Below are 18,896 nucleotides of genomic sequence, written 5' to 3'. Positions count from 1 at the left end.
ACAAATCCGACACATATAGTCCTACTGTGCAGCACCATATGGGTTTACAGAAAAACCCCAAGTGACCACAGCAAAGCCTCCCTTGTCCCTTGGTCAGCTTGGTCGGCAGCCTCAGATTGATTTTATAGAGGGCAGGCTCCAGAACCTTCCTCACAAAAGAGAAGCTAGAGAGGAAAATCCCTCTGTGTCAAGGGCTCCAGAGAGCCAAAGTGAGGGATTTCTAAAACATCACTCTAGACTCTCCTGACCTTTGGCATATCAGCATTATGCAAAGTTCCATTCAATCCTGATGGACTGCACAAAGTTGTGCTGTAGTTTCCTTGATGTTTGATTGAGTAAATAACACCTCCTCCATGAAATCTTTCCTGATGTTCATTCCCCCTCCTTCCCTGAAAGTAAGGACCATCTCTCTGAACCAAACGTAACATATTTTTAAACTATCTAATAGACGTCTCATGGGTATTCGAGTTATTTATCTATGTTTTATCCTCCTGCTAACCAACATGAGGGCAGGGATACTATCTTACTTTGTAATTCCTCTGGCCCCCATCTCCTCATCCCATAAACAAGAGCATCAGAATAAGTGATGTCAAAGGTCACTTCCAGCTCTAAATCCTAAAATCCTGTGGCTTAAGCTTAGTATCTTCTCCGGGGTCTAGCTCAGGGCGCTACATATAGTAGATGCTTAATAAATGTTTATTGAATAAATGCTTAGGCAGCTTCTGGAGCAATCTTATTTAAAAAAAAAAACGTAACAGTTTGGGCAACAGAAGAGTCTGAATCTATAAAACAAAGAAGAAATCAAACATGTCTATCTCTAGGACAAGTACAGATGGCACACCCCTCATCAACACACTCTGGCTGTTGGTGTTCAGACTTGAGTATTTTCTTCAAAGGGTCCTCAGATCTCTAAGTTCCTTAGGGAGCTATGAAAGCACTTTCAGGGACTTGCTTGTGTGGTGCATATAAAGGCATCTATGGAACTCAGTGGTCACTATATGCACTCCCCTGATAAGTATTCTCCCCTGAAAGGAAGAATAATGGGTCACTTTTGCTTATAACAGGGGGGGAAGGTAAGAATACTAATAATTAAGAGGTGATCCAGAAAAGAAAAGAAAAATCCCTCTCCTTAATATCTCCTTGATTTACTATTTTTTCAAAACCCAGAAAAAGATAATCATTGGACAGCTACAGCTGAACGAGTAAACTCATTTTCCAAGGAGTGAAATTCCACCCTCCTTCCCCCACTGCCAAAGAGTATTTTCTTTGCCTGGTTTCTTTTTTTTTAAACTAGTAAATTAGCAGAAAATAAATGTCAAGGGGAAGTATGGAGACATAAGTGCCAGCTGGCAAGGAATTGCTTGGAAAATGATATACATCTGGTATGCATGGGCAAGGATGTTTATATTTAAACCAGCCAATAAGGGAGCAAGTCGAGATTCAGACAGCAGCTGAAGCAGGAGATCCCTTCTACCCACTCCCCCCACCCCAAAAAAAAAAAATGAAAAGGGAGGGAAGTAGGCTGTGGACATAAGGAGAATTACAAGAGTTGTAATAAGAGCTTTGAAGATAAATCCCTGAAACCTTTAGGAATACACAGAGAGTAAGTGGATTTGACAGATGGCAAAAATCAGAGTCCTAGAATCTCAGAATTGGCAGGGATATATCGGAGATCATCCAGCCAACATGCGAAGTGTGAATCCTATTTAGAAAATACAATGGAAGGTCTCTCAGCCTACCTTTAATACTTCCAAGGTGGGGGAACTTGCTACCCTATGAGGGAACTCATTACATTTTGGAACAAGAGAGAACCTTCCTTAGAATGAGTCAAAATCTGCCTCCCCCTAACTTCTACTCACTGCTCATAGTTCTGCCTTCTCAAGCCAAGTATAACAAATCTTAATTCCTTTTCTTTCAAATATTTGAACACAGTTATATTCAGGGGTGTGCTAGTGCCAGCTTGAATAGCTCAGGAGAGCCAATTTGAAAATTTTCAATGTGAGCATTTACACCTCAGAAATCAGCAAATGCTACAAATCAAGGCTTGTTTTATTGGTTTGTTGATTTCTAGATTTAAGAAAGTGTTAATACTATAGATTAAACTTAAAAGTGTGTCCTGCAATACATTATTTTTTCATAGAGATTATTATTGAAATTTTACTAGCACACCCCTGGTTATCTGCTCATAAATCGATTCTTCCAGTTAAGGATCCCCAGGCTCCTTTAACTGGGATAGTTTCCTATTCCTTAACAATAATAGGCACTGTCAAAAATGCTGTTGCAGAACTGACCATGATACTATACATGTGGTCTAACCAAGGAAGAGTACAATAGGACTGTCCCCTTTCCAGATCCAGAAATTACACTTCTCTTAGTGGTGTCTAAAATGACTGGGGCAGTTAGGTGGCACAGTAGAAAAAGCATTGGGCTTGCAATCAGCAAGACTCATGTTCATGAGTTAAAATCAAGCCTCAGACACTTAGATGTGTGACCTTGGGCAAGTCACTTAACCCTCTTTGCCTCAGTTTCCTCATCTGTAAAATTAGCTGGAGAAGAAAATGGAAACCACTCTAGAATCTTTGCCAAGAAAACCACAAATTGGGTCATAAAGAGTTGGACATGAATGAAGTGACAACAAAATTACTTTAGGTCTTCTTGCTGCCATATTATACTGAATGGGAAGAGGATTTAGGATTAAGGTAAAAGGCCTGAGTGGGTGATGAGAAGATGATTCCAAAGAACAAAGTGCTATGTTACTGGTACCTGAGGAGAGAGTCAACTCAAGGCTGGTGCCCTACAAGCTTCTTTCTAAAGGAACCACTAGGACTTTAGATATCATCTAATCCAACTACTTCATTTTACAGATGAGGACAGAGAGGTGTGGTACAATGGGAAGAGCATGAGATTTGAAAATATAGGCTAGGGCAGCTAGATGGCTCAATGGATAGAGCACCAGCCCTGGATTCAGGACGACCTGAGTTCAAGTCTGACCTCAGACAGTTGACATTTACTAGCTGTGTGACCCTTGGCAAGTCACATAACCCTCATTGCCTGCCCCCCCACCCCCCCCCCAAAAAAAGAAACTATAGGCTAAGGGTTGGACATGATGACTTCTGTGATCCCTTCCAAATAATTTCCAAATGAACCTGGGTTCAAATTCTGGCTTGCTTCCTTTCTGACCCTGGTTTTGTCAGGGGGGAGAGGTGATGGTTCTTAAGTATTCCTCAATAAAGAATTACACTTTCACACACAGTTCAATTAGAATTAAAGTGATTTTTTTATTTTGTGCTAAAGAAAGTGACTGAGTGGGAAGACAAAGACTTCACCCCTGGAGAGGAGGGTTTAGAAACATTCTCCTTCTCTAACAAAAGGAAGGCAAAAGCTTTTATAGAGGATAGATGGGGTGTCCACTTGAAAACTGGAAAGTTCCCTTTTGGGGTGGGGTAGGGAAAGCTTGGATGCTTGTCATATTCCTGAGAGTGAGGGAGATTTTTTTTTTTTTAGTGAGGCAATTGGGGTTAAGTGACTTGCTAGTCACACAGCTAGTAAGTGTTAAGTGTCTGAGGTCGAATTTGAACTCAGGTACTCCTGACTCCAGGGCCAGTGCTCTATCCACTGCCACCTAGCTGCCCCAGGGGGATTTTTTTGAAATGATGGTCCTGACCTTTAGGGTTATCTTGGTCTCCTAGCTCTAGTCTGGTAGGAGCCACACCTAATTTACTTTCCTTCTATAGAATTTTATCTCCCCTTACTCCCCACCTATTTCCCCATAACAATAAAGTTGGACCAGATGATTGCTAATATCCTTTCAGGCACTAAATCTTTGATTCAGGACATCGAGGTCAAGAGACTTGAATTGCCTAGCCTAAATGGACATGTTTCAGAGCTAATATTTGAACCCAGATCTTCTGATTCCAAATTCTATACTATGTTCCCTTGGACAAGTGATTTCATCTCTTTAATTATGACCACCAATTTTCTCATTTATAGAATAAAGGCAATTTTTGTACTGACAACCATATGGTAGTTTTGAGGATTAAGGGAAAACATTTATGAAAAAGGTTTTGTTAAAGAAAGAGAACTATTAAAAAAAATGTGAGCTACTATTATAATCCAAAGAATCTTCTACTAATCTGGAAGATTTATACTCAATATAAGAACTTCCTAGAAACTAAAACTACCTGAAAATATATGGACAACGGGCAGCTAGGTGGCGCAATAGATAGAGTACCGGCCCTGGATTCAGGAGTACCTGAGTTCAAATCTAGCCTCAGACACTTGACACTTACTAGTTATGTGACCCTGGGCAAGTCACTTAACCCCAAATGCCTCACCAAAATATATATATATATAAAATGGTCAAGCACAAAATTAGTTAAGTTCGGGGCAGCTAGGTGGCGCAGTGGATAGAGCACCGGCCCTGGAGTCAGGAGTACCTGAGTTCAAATCCGGCCTCAGACACAACACTTAATAGCTGTGTGACCCTGGGCAAGTCACTTAACCCCAATTGCCTCACTAAAAAAAACAAAAAAAAAAATTAGTTAAGTTCCCCATTTCTAGAGGGATTTAAGCACAAACTAGATGAAGCTAATTGCTGAAGATATTATAGACCAAATTCTTGTTTTTGGCAGGAAATTAGACTAGACTAGATGGCACATGAGGGCCCTTTGAGCTCTGAAATTCTGTAATGTTGTAAACCTAAGATCCAATTAGTGGTGCTGAAAATAGATTTATGGGAGAAATAACTGACTCCATTTTGTCCTATGTTCCTATATTTGTCCTATATTATATTTCTTTGCCTTTCCGAGTGATGCTTCTGACATTTACTTAATGTCTCCTTCATTACTTCCCTCCCCCTCCCTCACATTGCAAATGAAAACAAGTATTTTAAATAGTTCCAGGAATTTACTTCCCTTCTCTTCAGCCAATCCATTAAGGCAAGCTGTAGGAGCTTAACGAATGCTAATTAATTAACCTACTGATAAAGAAGAAGCTATTTTCTTTGGTTTGGTATAAATGGCTATGCAAAAGAACATATTCTTTCCTTAAGGTAACCATTTAGGCACCTTAAAAAGTACCTCTAGGGGCAGCTAGGTGGCACAGTGGATAGAGCACCTGCCCTGGATTCAGGAGGACCTGAGTTCAAATCTTACCTCAGACCCTTAACACTTACTAGCTGTGTGACCCTGGACAAATCATTTAACCCCAATTGCCTCACCAAAAAAGAAAAAAAGTACCTCTTCCTGGTGCTGTGTCCTACCTGTTATTACCCAAAACTGCTTTGTAAGAAACATCTTTAAACTCTGGGTCACATATAAAAAAAGCACATTAAATATATGTGTGTTTGTGTATATGTATAAACACACAGATCTATATGTGTGTATAAGATTACATATACACACATATTTATATATTTTTATAAAATTAGATATACATAAATGTATAAGTAAAATTATAAATGTATATATATATTTTTATATCTGCATATGCAAAATGAAGTGAGCAGAATCAAAATTTGCAGTATGACCACAGAAATGTGAAGGGAAGTTTCAGAGCTTTGCCTGAAATTATTTCTTTATTTCTTTTTTTTTGGTGGGGCAATGAGGGTTAAGTCCAGGGTCACACAGCTAGTGTCAAGTGTCTGAGACTGGATTTGAACTCAGGTCCTCTGGAATCCAAGGTCAGTGCTTTATCCACTGCGCCATCTAGCTGCCCCTGAAATAATTTCAATAGACTAATGAAGAAGCATTTCTTCTTTTTGTTTTTTGTTTTTGTTTTTTGCGGGGCAGTGGGAGTTAAGTGACTTGCCCAGGGTCACACAGCTAGTAAGTGTCAAGTGTGTGAGGCCGGATTTGAACCCAGGTACTCCTGAATCCAGGGCCAGTGCTTTATCCACTGTGCCACCTAGCTGCCACCTGAAGAAGCATTTCTTACACCTTTTAGATAATAGATAAAGAACCTCCCAGGTATGGCCAGCATCTTGATTTGTTTTACTTGACTAAACATATTTATTATAAGGTAGATGTTCTACTTAGTAGTAGGCAAAGAAGGAATGTGTGGATAGTGACAGATACAGAAAATAAGAGCATCAGTGAAGCATTTTAAATTTTATTTATTTATTTATTTTTGTGGGGCAATGAGGTTTAAGTGACTTGCCCAGAGTCACACAGCTAGTAAGTGTTAAGTGTCTGAGGTAAAATTTGAACTCAGGTCCTCCTGAATCCAGGGCTGGTGCTTTATCCACTGCACACCTAGCTGCCCCCATCAATGAAGCATTTTAAAAGTTAAAATGAAAACAACTTTGGCCTAGAACTTTTGAAAAAAATGCCTATTTTTCTGAAAACATTATGATTCAAAAAGATCAATAGCCTATAGAAATCACCAGTATACACAAGGAATTATTTTATTCAACTATAAATAATTTTGAAGCATGTTTAATTGGTTGTATTGGTAAATGATGAGTTTATAGTTATTCATTTAAAATGTAATTTTAAAAAGCACAGACTTAGGTTACCAGTCTTTTCCTCTGATGACCAAAGTTTTGAGCTCCTAAGTATTATTCTTCATAGAAAGATAAGGGAAGAATACAAAACAAACAAAACTATGATAACTGAAGTTTAAAAAAAAAAACACAACTAAAGATACAGTCTTGTGGCCTTCTGCTAAGTATATACTCAATTTGATAGGCCCCCTGCACCCATCTTTTAATTCCAAAATGAGGGGTGTATAGAAAGAAAGCAAGTTTTGCCCCAAGATTCCTTTTCAAACCAGTATTTCTCTTCCCAAGGTTTTAAATAAATCAAAGGAAATCCCCTTTCAGAAAGCTATAGACTCAAGGGATTATCCTGGAATTGCCAAAGAATGGAACAGGCTGCAAGTGTTATCTTATCTGGACCCCCAAGGTAAACTCCTCCGTCTAGCAGTATATGTGACAATCTGTGGAAATCTGCCAGACACTAGAAAAGAAACCAAGTTTTATTCCACTGAACTCAGTATTGTTAAATGAATATATGGATCACCTGGATTTGATGAAGGTACCTTATTATCCAAAAGTATTTTTTATGAAACCCTGGGTTAATAGGAGCAAAATGTACTTCAACTGAACTCCAAACCTGAACAAAGATAGCTAGCAGATAAAAGACCCTACCTAGTGACTTCTTTTCCCTCAGAATAATAAGTCCCTATCTTATGGTAACATCTGGACATCCTCTCTGAGAGGAAGGGAGTCTCCACATGATCATGTTGTGTTATCTTTCTTCTTGGGACAAAATATTAAATTGATATTATGTTTTTTTCTGTCTGTCTCTAATCTGGTCTTGTTCTATAGGAGACATGTCTCTGATCTGATTTTTTTTTGGTAGGAGATATTATGAGATATAATTTCTCTGATCTGTTGATTAATTTTGTAGGAGAGATTAAAGATTATTTTTCTCTGATCTGTTTGTAGGAGACAGGCAGATACAAAAACTATATTTTAATATTTGACAGTACTCACCCAAAATGTTTAGGCTAAGAAACTTAAACTAAGAGGGAAAGAATACATAGAGATTCTTGAAGTCAGACCATAAGTTCCAAGATTATTGAGAATGAGACAAATAGACAGTTCCAAAGCCAGAGGAATTGGAGCTTCTCTCCTCAGTAAGTTCCAATTCCATCCTTCAGCGTTTGTAACACATCTATTAGTTCTTGATGATCCAGCATCGTATAAAGGAAAGAACACTGAACTGTCTGAAAACCTGGGCTCTAAGGCAATATACACTTAATATATCACCTAGCTAGTATAACTAGCGCAATAGCTTAATATAGTAAATACTTAATAAATGTTTGTTGAATTGAATCAAATAGTAATAATAATTATAGCTAGCATTTATAAAGAAATTTATAAATTTACAAGGTGCTTTACAAATATCTCATTTGATGCTCACAACAACCCCTGGGTGGCAGGGGGCAGGGTTACTATTATTATCCTTGTTTTATTGATGAGGAAACTAAGGCAGACAAAGGTTATGTGACTTGCCCGGGGGTTGCCCAACTAGTAATGTCAGAGGATAGATTTGAACTCAGGTCTTCCAAATTCCAGTTCCAGCTTCCTATCTACTGCTCCATTAAGCTCCCTAGATATATCAGTATCAAGGCATCACTGTCACCAGAGCTTTCAACAGAATGATACAGGGTTTCCAAGGAATGTCATATTTTTCCATCAATAGTTTCACTATATAGCATTGGTTCAGTTGTGGTCAGTAGCAATAGATTTAGAACAAGCCAGTGGTGTGATAATAAATATTTAACAAGTAGCTCTTAAGAAAAAAAAAACCACAACCCATTTTTTAGTTTAATCTGCATTATTAACATTTTCTCCACCTATTTCTTAAGTCTACAAATCAACAAAATAATGAATCAAGCCCTGATTTGTAGCATTTGCTAATTTCCAAGATGTAAATGTTCACAATGAAAATCTAATTATCAGTTGGTATCAGCTGACTGTAGCACAGCTATGGAACAAGCAGAGTTTGAGTCCCCCAGTGCTGTGTAACCTTAAAGAGGGAAAAGAAGAGATAAGCACAAATATGGCACCTACTATGTATCAGGAACTTGTGCTAAGCATTTTCCAAATATTATCTTATTTGATACTCACAACAACCCTGAGAGATAGGTACCATTATTATTTTCTTTTCACAGAGGAAACTGAGGCTGAGAGAGGGTCACACAGCTAGTAAGTATCCAACACTGGATTTGAACCAAGGTTTTCCTGACTCCAGGTCCAACACCATCTACTATACCACCTAGCTGTCTAAGCAAAGCACTTTCCTTCACTGGGCCTTTTCCTCATCTGCAAAATGATTTAGTTGAACATGATGACTCCAAATATCCCTTATACCTCAAACAGTCTATGATTCTGTAAATCTGTATTTTCTTCCACATCCACGCTAATTACAATAATAGATATTCATTTGATGGAAGCCCAACATAATCACAAAGTGTGTTCTGAAATCATCAAAGAAAGATGCTATTATATGCTATTTCTTAGAATTCCTTTATTAAGTATAATTTATTTCATCATGTGTCTGTGAAAACTGGCAACCAACATACAATATACATGGGAATTCTCAGTTAATAAGACTATTTGATTCACTGGAATGCCCTGTTCCCTAACCCAGTTGGACTAGATTTATTATAACTTATTTTCTTATCCTGTTACCATGGAATAAGGTCATCAGTCTGTCGAGAGGATAATAATTCTACTTCATACACAGAACCACAGTTAGACAACACGTTTTAAGCATAGCAATCAATCAATACATCTAGGTAGAACTTTGTAGATTATCTAATTCAAATGATTCATTTTACAAATGAAGAAAGTGAGACCCAGAGAGAAGTGATTTCTCCCAGATCATAAGGTAAGTTAGTGGCAAGGCCAGGGTTAGAACTGAAGTCTAGAAGTCTAAAACCCCAAACCATAATTATTGTGCTAAGGAGCTGGTCGTGACGTCTAGGTCTCAACATACCTCTGTCTCTCTCAGTCTGGCTTCTAGGGCAGCTCGGGGGCCTTGAGTGTTGTCATTAACTTGCAGTCGTTCCTGTACAGCCTTCATCCACTCCTGGGCACTCTCTACACTGCTGTCAAACTCATCCTGGGACTGCTGAGTCATTGCATCTGTAGAACCTGGAGTAAATCTTTGAAATGAGCAAGAAGGTGAGAAAACATGGAACTGTGAGAAAGACCCAGGTTGCACAAGGATGCTAAACTAAGTCTGAGGAGTAAGAGAGAGAAAAGGACATCATCTCACAATTACAGGCCAATGAACTTAATTTCTAATTTCTGGCAAAATTCTGAAACTTGCTACTTAAGAGCTCATTAGTGGACATTTAAAAAAGAAAATAATGATCACCAAGAAGCAACATGACATCATCAAGAACAGGTCATGACTGGGTAACCTCATTTCCTTTTTTGAAGTTTACTAAACTGAGGTATTACTGGAACACTAGTTCTCCTAGATTTCAGTAAAGCATTTGACAAAATTGCTGATGCTATCTTTGTGGACAAGATTAAAAGTGTGCATGAGATAAGACATTTAGGTGAATTTGGGAATTGGGTGAATGACTAAAGTCATGAATGCTAACTAATGGATCAAAGTCAATGTAGAGGGAGGACTTAGTGGATTCCCCTGGGATCTGTTTGGCCATGTGCTATTCAATTTTTTTGTCAAGCTTGGATTACAGAATAAATACGATGCTTATCAAATTTGCAAATGTTGCAAACTGAGAGGGACAGCTGACATGTGAGTTAAAAGAGTTAGGATCTAAAAAAGAAAAGATCACAATAGGGTAGGACACTGGGCAGGAGTGTGCTGGTCAGTGTCTAACCTTTGGCTCTGGAGGTGGTAGAGAGAAGGGGAAAGTGTAGGTCTAATTGGACTTTTAAGTTGAATCTACATTATTAACATTTTTCCATCACTAATAAGTCTAGACAATCAACAAAACAATGAACCGAGCCCTGATTAATAGCATTTGCTGATTTCCAAGGTGTAAATGCTTAGATTCACAATAAACACCAACAGACACAGGGCCAAATATAAAATGACTTTAATAGGCATAATTGTAAAATCCTACACTTGGATTCAAAAAGTTAACTTAACAATTAAGAGCCTGGTCAGATAACATATACTGTGAAAATTAGCAATTTATGTATGATATACATAGTAACCTTTTATTAATAAGACTGGGGATATTAATGAATTCTTAAGTTCAATGTGAGTGAAAAGTATATTATGGTACTGTAAAAAACTAGTAAGATCTTAGGCTAAATAATAGAGGCATAAAATCCAGAACAAGGTTACTGTTAAGACCCATAGTACTCTGTCTTGATCCAGACACATATAAAATGTTATGTTCCAGTTCCTTCAACCAATCCTTACATGACAGATCCCAAAATACTGGGAAGAAGCTATCAACTCAAGTAACAAACATTTATTAAGTGCCTATCATATGAAAGGTTCTGGTACTTCTAGATACCATCCAGTTTGTTAATGTCTCTCCAAAAATACACTGCCTAGAACTGGACAGGGTACATCAGAGACAGTCTCCCCCTGATTAGGCAGTAGAACAGCCTCTTGGGAAGGGAACTGATTCTCTTTCTACTAGAAAAAAAACAAAAACACAAAAATCATCCAGACCCAACAATCAGTAATTAATTTCTCTGCCCAGGAGTAAAAGCAGAATTTATGAAGAACATCTTTCAATTTCTCCAAAAGGACATGAAATAGGGACTAGAAATAAAAGCTCCATTTTAGCCTCTCAAGGGGAGTTTTTCAGATTTGAGAAGCCAAGTCAAGAGTAGAATTCTCAAGAGGCTCAAATCTAATAAATTCCTCTCCAATAGTAAAATATAGATTTCAGGAAAGCAGAAATACAGGAATAGGTAAAAATCTAATAATTGCTTCCAATTTAATTAAGTATATGTTAAGTGCCTACTAAAAAGACCCAGGTTGACTAGAGGTACCAGACTAATTCTAGGGAGAAATTTGTTCCTCCAGAAATATGTTCCAGGCCCTATATTCCAAAAAATAGGGTTTCAATTCCATAATAAAAATCATAACTACCTGGGTTATTCTTGATAAATTATTTGATCTTTGTGGGCCTCAAAAATAAGAAATAAAGGTTAGATAAACCCAAAAGAATTTTCCAGCTTGTGTACCATGTTTTTTATTTCAGAAAATGTTTTCAAGAAAGCATTCGAGAACAAACTACACACCGGGAGGTACTTCAGCAGAGTAAGGTAAAACGGTGCAAGTGCTCAGCATAATAGTGGAAAGCGCACATTACAGAGACTTGAGTTGTAGGCCTGGTTCTTCCACTAACTTGCAGTGTGACTTTGGAAATGTTCCTTTCCATCTATAGGCCTCAGTTTCCTTCTCAATAAAATGAGAGATTTGAACTGGATAATCTCTAAAGTCCTTCCCTACTTTAACATTTATTCTGTAAATTCTTTTTTAAAATAATTTTTTTGTAAATTCTAATCTAAATATCAATTCAATAAGAATTTAAGCCACTCTTATGTGCAGTGCTACTTTAGCAATTGTGCCATGAAGTCAAGTAAGCACTAACCTTCAGAAAAATAAGAGGGTGAGAAAAGGGAATATGAAACGAGGGAAGTAAATTCAAAATTCACTGAGTTGAAAGATGACAGAGATGGGAAAACAAGAGAAAGGAAAAGCCTGATTATAATAGTCTCCCAGAACACAATGCACTGTGTTTGAAAGCCTGGCTGCTCAACGTGTTGTTTTGCTTTCAGAGTGGGGCTCATTTTTCTAACATCTTAATGTGTTCTTCCACGGTCACTCCCCTTCTTTTACTGCTTTGTTTGAAAAGAATGTTAGTCTGGGTAGGGTTTAAAATTGGTTCAGTGTGGCTCGAATTCCTTTCCTTGTGTATGACTTGCCTGGCTTTCAGAATGGAAAATTTAAAAGGAAGGAAAAGAAGGGGGAAAGGGATCTTTAAGAAGTCCATATCACTTGACATTAGGAAGAACAGTTTTTAATTGCAGGAATAATTTAAGCTTTTTATGGAAGCATTTGGAAAGGTTCCAACTTTGCATGTGTTGAATGATTCACAGACACTAGAGTATGTCACATTTTACACAAGGAGCCCAGTGTTGGAGTGACTAGGGTGGGGGCGGAGAAGAGGGTAGGAGGAGGGATCCTAGATCATCTGATCATCCTTAGGCTACAGAAAGAAAGTGGAAAGAATGGGAAGAGGTGGGGGAGGGGGGAGAATCATTGGACTTTGGAGTAAGGAGAACTGGGTGCTTAGTACTGCTTTAGATACTGGCTATAATTCTTGGCAAATTAAAACTAATCTATGCCTCATTATCCTAATCTGTAAAATAAAGGAGTCATACTAGCTAATCTCTAAGACTGAGAGGCAGAGGGACCTCAGTGGCCATCCAATCTAACCCCACGCTAAAGAAATAACCACTAAAATATACCAATGTGTTCATTCCTTGTTGTTTGTCCTTCATTCTCAAAGAGGACCATGACATTGGGGTGATGTCATGAATTGAACAGAATTGGATTTAAGTGAGGGAAAGCTGTGCAATGTCACCAACCTCACTCTCTTCTCCAGTGATAACTGGAGATGGCCCTGGATGTTTTATAAGGTAATTGGGGTTAAGTGACTTGCACAGGGTCACACAGCTAGAAAGTGTCTGAGGTGATTTGAAATCAAGACCTCCTAACTCCAGGGCCAGTGCTCCATCCACTGTGCCACCTCACTGCTCTATAAGAGTTCTTTCAACCTCTGCTTGAAGGAGAGATCCTGGATTCCACTTCTTGGAAGTCTTCAAGTGGAGACTGGGTATGTTTTAGTGGGGATTACTTTCATGTTTGGGTTGAAAGAGATGGTTGTTGGGGCAGCTAGGTGGCACAGTAGATAAAGTACTGGCCCTGGATTCAGGAGTACCTGAGTTCAAATCCGGCCTCAGACACTTGACACTTACTAGTTGTATGACTCTAGGCAAGTCACTTAACCCCCACTGCCCTGCAAAAAACAAAACAAAACAAAAACAAGAAAGAGATGGTTATTGAGGTCCCTCTTCCATTTCTCAAATTCTTATGAGAGAACTGGAAATACAGGCCAGAAGAGTCAGGAAGAATGCAAGAATTCCCCAATAGATAAATGTTCAAAGGATATAAAAAGCAGTTTTCAAAAGAAGAAAAACTCTTAACCATATGGAATAATTATTTGAATTACTAATAATAAGAGAAATGCAAATAAAAACAATCCTGATTTTTCATTCCATACCCAGCATATTGGCAGATGACAAAAGTTAGAATTAATCAGTGTTGGAGGGGTTGTGTTATTTAACAACAACAATATAAAGAAAAACAACTTTGGAAATTGTAAGAACTATGATCAATATAGTTACCATTCATGATTCCAGAGGACCAATGAAGAAACAAACTATTCATCTTCTGACAGAGAGATGATAAACTGAGCATGAAGAATGAGACACACACATATACCTAGATATATTTGTATGTATTATTTATTTGCATACAGCTAAAGAGGGAATTTGTTTTGCTTGACTGTACTTATTACAAGGAATTTGTTTTTCTTTTATCTTTATTTCTCACTGGAGTGAGAGGAAGAGAAAATAGATTTGTGTTAATCTTTTAAATTTAAAAGTGTAAGGGGGGCAGCTAGGTGACGCAGTGGATAGAGCACCAGCCCTGGGGTCAGGAGTACCTGAGTTCAAATCCGGCCTCAGACACTTAACACTTACTAGCTGTGTGACCCTGGGCAAGTCACTTAACCCCAATTGCCTCACTTAAAAAAAAAAGTGTAAGGGGGGAGGGGCAGTTTTCTACAGATATGGAATTGTCCCAACCATTCTAGAAAGCAATTTGGAATCATGCAAAGAAAATGACTAAAATGTCCATATTCTTTGACCAAGATATACCACTTATAAGGCATATATCTAAAGAAGGTCAATAACAGACGCCAAATATACAAGAAACATGTATAGAAGCATTTTTTTGTAGTAACAAAGAATTAGAATCAAAGTAGATAGACTGGAGAGTATGAGCGCAGAGAGGATTTGGGGTACTCTCTCCAGCTACAGAGAAATAGTTTGGTGGGTAAGACAAAAACAAAATAAAAAAACTTCTGAGAGTTGTCCAGTCAGTAATTATGATCTTCTTCCTGATCTTGCCATCCTGATAATCAAAGCACTCTATGGCTTCCACAACGTTCACATCTTCTTTTACTTGGCCAAAGACCACATGCTTGCCAGCCAACCAATCAGTGTTAGCAGTATAGATGAAAAACTGGAAGCCATTTGATCCATGTAGATGCTATTATTTTCCCCATTTGACCAATGAGGATATTGAGGCTTAAAGAGATTAAGATGCCTGTAATCATATAGCAAGTCAATATCTTAGGCAGGATTTGAACTCAGGTCATCCTGGGTCTATATCCAATGCTCCATCCCTTTCTACCACCTAGCTGCCCTAGTTGAGGGGTAGATACCCTCTGAATATTCTTCCCAACTCGAAATTACACTGTTATGCTCCAATTCCAGGTATTCATCTATAAATGGGAATGTGATTGAACTAGATGATCATTAAGGCTTTTTCCATACTGATAACATGAAGTAGAAAGGCACTTCCTGATTAGTGCCCAACCATAACAAGTTATTGCCAGTCCATCACAAGTTGTTACCATTGCAAAAAACATTTACTAAAAAAGGGTCATTACTTTTTTTGTTGTTGTTGTTGTTTTTTTAGTGAGGCAATTGGGGTTAAGTGACTTGCCCAAGATCACACAGCTAGTAAGTGTTAAGTGTCTGAGGCTGGATTTGAACCCAGGTACTCCTGACTCCAGGGCCAGTGCTCTATCCACTGCACCACCTAGCTGCCCCTGCATTATTATTATTAGTTTTTTTTTTTTTTTTACGGGGCAATGGGGTTAAGTGACTTGCCCAGGGTCACACAGCTAGTAAGTGTTAAGTGTCTGAGGCCGGATTTGAACTCAGGACCTCGTGAATCCAGGGACAGTGCTTTATCCACTGTGCCACCTAGCTGCCCTCATTACTTTTTTAAAAATCTCATTCTCCAGCCACATCTTTGGGTTCTGTCCCTCCCAAACCCAGCCCCTTTCATTGTTTTGACTCCTAGTTCTCTGAGTTACAGAGACCAATAGAAATGAAGCTGAAAAAGGGTGAGGTGGACACTTCTTCCTTAGCATCAATGACTCTGTACTCTCTTGGCCCTCCTTTTCCCTGACTGATTTCTCCTCATATGCCTTTACTGAGCCATCATTCATCTCCTGGTCCTGCAACCTAGGCATTTCCCTAAACCCTCTCTTGGGAGCTCCTCTCTATGTATTCTTTTCCTTAGTAAGCTTACCTTTTCCCATGGTTTCATAATAACTTGTCTATAGGTGAGTCCAAAAGAGATAAATCTTAGCCGTACTTGATCTTTTTAACTAGATCCCATATCTCAAACTACCTGCTGGACATTTCCATATGGAGGTACGTTAAGTAACTAAAACTAAACATGTCCCGAATTAAACTCATGATCTTCCTCGTTAAACTGCCCTGCAGCCAAACTTCCCTGTTTCTGTTGCGTACAATACCATCCTCCTAGTGACCCATGATTGTAATCTGAATCATCTTTGACTCATTTCCTTGCTTCACTTCTCATATCTGATCAATTGCCAAGTTCTAGTCTTTCTAACTCCTTTATTCCATTCACAATACCATTATCATAATTTAGGCCCATATCACTTCCACTTTGTTGAGAATGTTATTAAGAGAATTTTTCAAGAATGGGATAGACAAGATGGCTTCTGAGCTTCCTTCCAAATCTGTGAGTCTAGGATTCTTTGACCAGATGGGAAAAGAGAAGTTCCAAAGAAAAATGCATCTTCCCTTTAAGAACCTGCCACATTTCTAAGCTCTCTCAGCCTCATCTGTGCATTAGGTTCTCCTCTCTCAGGTTCATCTCTAGAATGGGGTTCATAATAGCACCTAACTTAACTGAACTAATACCTCTCCCAATGTAGTATTTTACCTGCTATGCCACACTGCTCATAAATAAAAGTGAACTAGGATACAAGAGGCTTAGTTTTGACACTAACTCTCTGCACTTGGATGAGTGACTTCACCTTTGTATGTTTCAATCTCCTCCTCATCTATGAAATTAGGGCATTGGACTAGATTCAATTTAGCAATAAATTATTAAGTACCTTCCATTTGCTGAACACCCTAGGCACTGGGGAGCTCACAGTCTGGAAAGGGCATATTACCCTTACGTCCATAAGCAATAACTATAATACAGAATGATTATTGATAAGAACAAAAGAGAGAACAAAGTACCATGTGAGATCTGAAGGGAAAGATCATTACTGATATGAAGGATTGAGTAAGGCTGTAAAATAGAGGAAGTAGGGGAAGCTAGGTGGTGCAGTAGATAGAGCATTGGCCCTGGACTCAGGAGGACCTGAGTTCAAATCCAGCCTCAGACCCTTGACACTTACTAACTATGTGACCCTGGGCAAGTCACTTAACCCCAATTGCCTCACCAAAAAACAAAAAAACAAAACAGAGGAAATACATGCCCAACAAACCGGCAACAATGACTAAGGACTTTTGTCAATGGTCAGTATTGGAGGGGCACTAACAAAAATAGAAGGTAAATATCCCATATATAGCAAAATAGCATCACTTTTTATGGTTGCAAAGAACTAGAAATAAAGTAGGTACCCATCAATTGCGGAATAGGTATTGAAATGGTGAATATATGGATAATTATGACAAATTAAGAAATGATATAAGAAATTTAGAGAAATATTGGAATACTTATAGGAACTGATGCATAGCACAGTAAGTAGAACCAGGAAAATAATGCAGTTACTATAAAGTAAATAAAAAGGGCAACAAACCCCTGCATATTGTGCAATTACAATCATCAATTTTGGCCCTCAAGAAGAGATGATGAAATGAATTTCTATACCTTTTTTGCGGAATGGAGTGTTGCATGGGGGTATGCTGTAAGACATGGTCTATGTGTCAATTGGTTTTGCTTATTTATTATTGTTGTTATAAGGGAAGGCTCATAAGGTAAGGCGGAAGGGGAGGGTGATGCATATTTAGAAATGACTGATTTAAAAACAAAAGACATTGATAAAACTATTTTATTTCAAGTAAAATAAAATTGAGGGAGTAGCATTTGAGCTGCATTTTAAAGGGTTAGTAGAATTGCAAGGGGCAGAGAGGGATATGAAGGAGATTCCATGCAAAGATTATAGCTAAATTCCCTTCAAAAGGTTCATCCTAGAAAAACAAAACTTAAGAATTCACTGAGTAGCTTAGATATGTATCACAAAATCACATCCATCTAGTCAATCCAAAAGGAATCACCACTATAACATACCAGACACATGGTCATTCAGCTTCTGCCTAAAGATCTCCAATAAAAGGGAACCTATCACCTCCCAAGGCAGCCTGCCCCACTTTGAGACAGCTCTAAAGTTTTACCTGACATCAAGTACCCCCTGCCCCTGGTTCAGCCTGCTATGACCAGATGGAATAAGGCTAATAAATCCCTGTTCCACAGGATAGTCCTTCAAATTCTTAAGGCAGGGACAACTAGGTGGTGCAGTAGATAGAACACCGGCACTAGATTCAGGAGGACCTGAGTTCAAATGTGACCTCAGACACAACACTTACTAGCTGTGTGACCTTGGGCAAGTCACTTCACCCTCATTGCCCTGCCCCTCCCCCCCCAAAAAAATTCTTAAGGCAGCTAGTTGGCACAGTGGATAGAGCACTGGGCCTAGAGTTAGGAAGACCTGAATTCCATTCTGGCCTCAGACACTTGCTAACTGTGTGACCCTGAGCAAATCACTTAACTTCCATCTGTCTTGGTTCCCTCAACTGTAAAATGGGAAACATAATAGCAACCTACCTCCCAAAGTTGAGGTGAGAATCAACTGAGTTAATATGTGTAAAATGTTTAGCGCAGTGCCTGGCATATACTACCACAGTAGGTGCTTAATAAATGCTTGTTCTTCTTCCACTTAAAGACACCTATCATGTTTCCCCTTAAGGATTGGTTGTTTTGTTTCCTCCATGCTAAATATCTCCAGTTCCTTTAAACCTCACATGACTGGACTCAAGGCCCTTTGCCATTCTAGTTGCCTTCTTCTCCAAACTCTCCAGCTTATCGATGTCCTTCCTAAACTGTGGGACCCAGAATGGAACACAATACTGCAAATATGGCCTGACCAGGGCAAAGCACAGAGGGATTCTCACCTTGTTCCTCATTCCTTCCTGGCAGCTTTACTTCTCTTAATGCAGTCCAAGATCCCATGAGCTTTTTTGGCTAATGTCGCTA

At 38.6% G+C, this 18,896-nt stretch overlaps 1 protein-coding gene across 1 annotated transcript in view; it reads right to left on the bottom strand.

Moving 5' to 3' along the window:
- The window catches only part of SYNE3 (spectrin repeat containing nuclear envelope family member 3), a 202,886-nt gene that overhangs the window by 128,237 nt on the left and 55,753 nt on the right, over positions 1 to 18,896 (bottom strand). Inside the window, exon 5 of the mRNA XM_043989293.1 lies at positions 9,507 to 9,675. Coding sequence (XP_043845228.1) covers positions 9,507 to 9,650 — 144 coding nt within the window. The 5' untranslated portion in view covers positions 9,651 to 9,675. The remainder of the gene's footprint in view (positions 1 to 9,506; positions 9,676 to 18,896) is intronic.

Source organism: Dromiciops gliroides, chromosome 2, assembly GCF_019393635.1.
Source record: "Dromiciops gliroides isolate mDroGli1 chromosome 2, mDroGli1.pri, whole genome shotgun sequence".
In the NCBI taxonomy this organism is placed as follows: domain Eukaryota; kingdom Metazoa; phylum Chordata; class Mammalia; order Microbiotheria; family Microbiotheriidae; genus Dromiciops; species Dromiciops gliroides.
The sequence above is the reverse complement of the archived record's forward strand: the minus strand, read 5'-3'. Positions and strand labels throughout refer to the sequence as shown.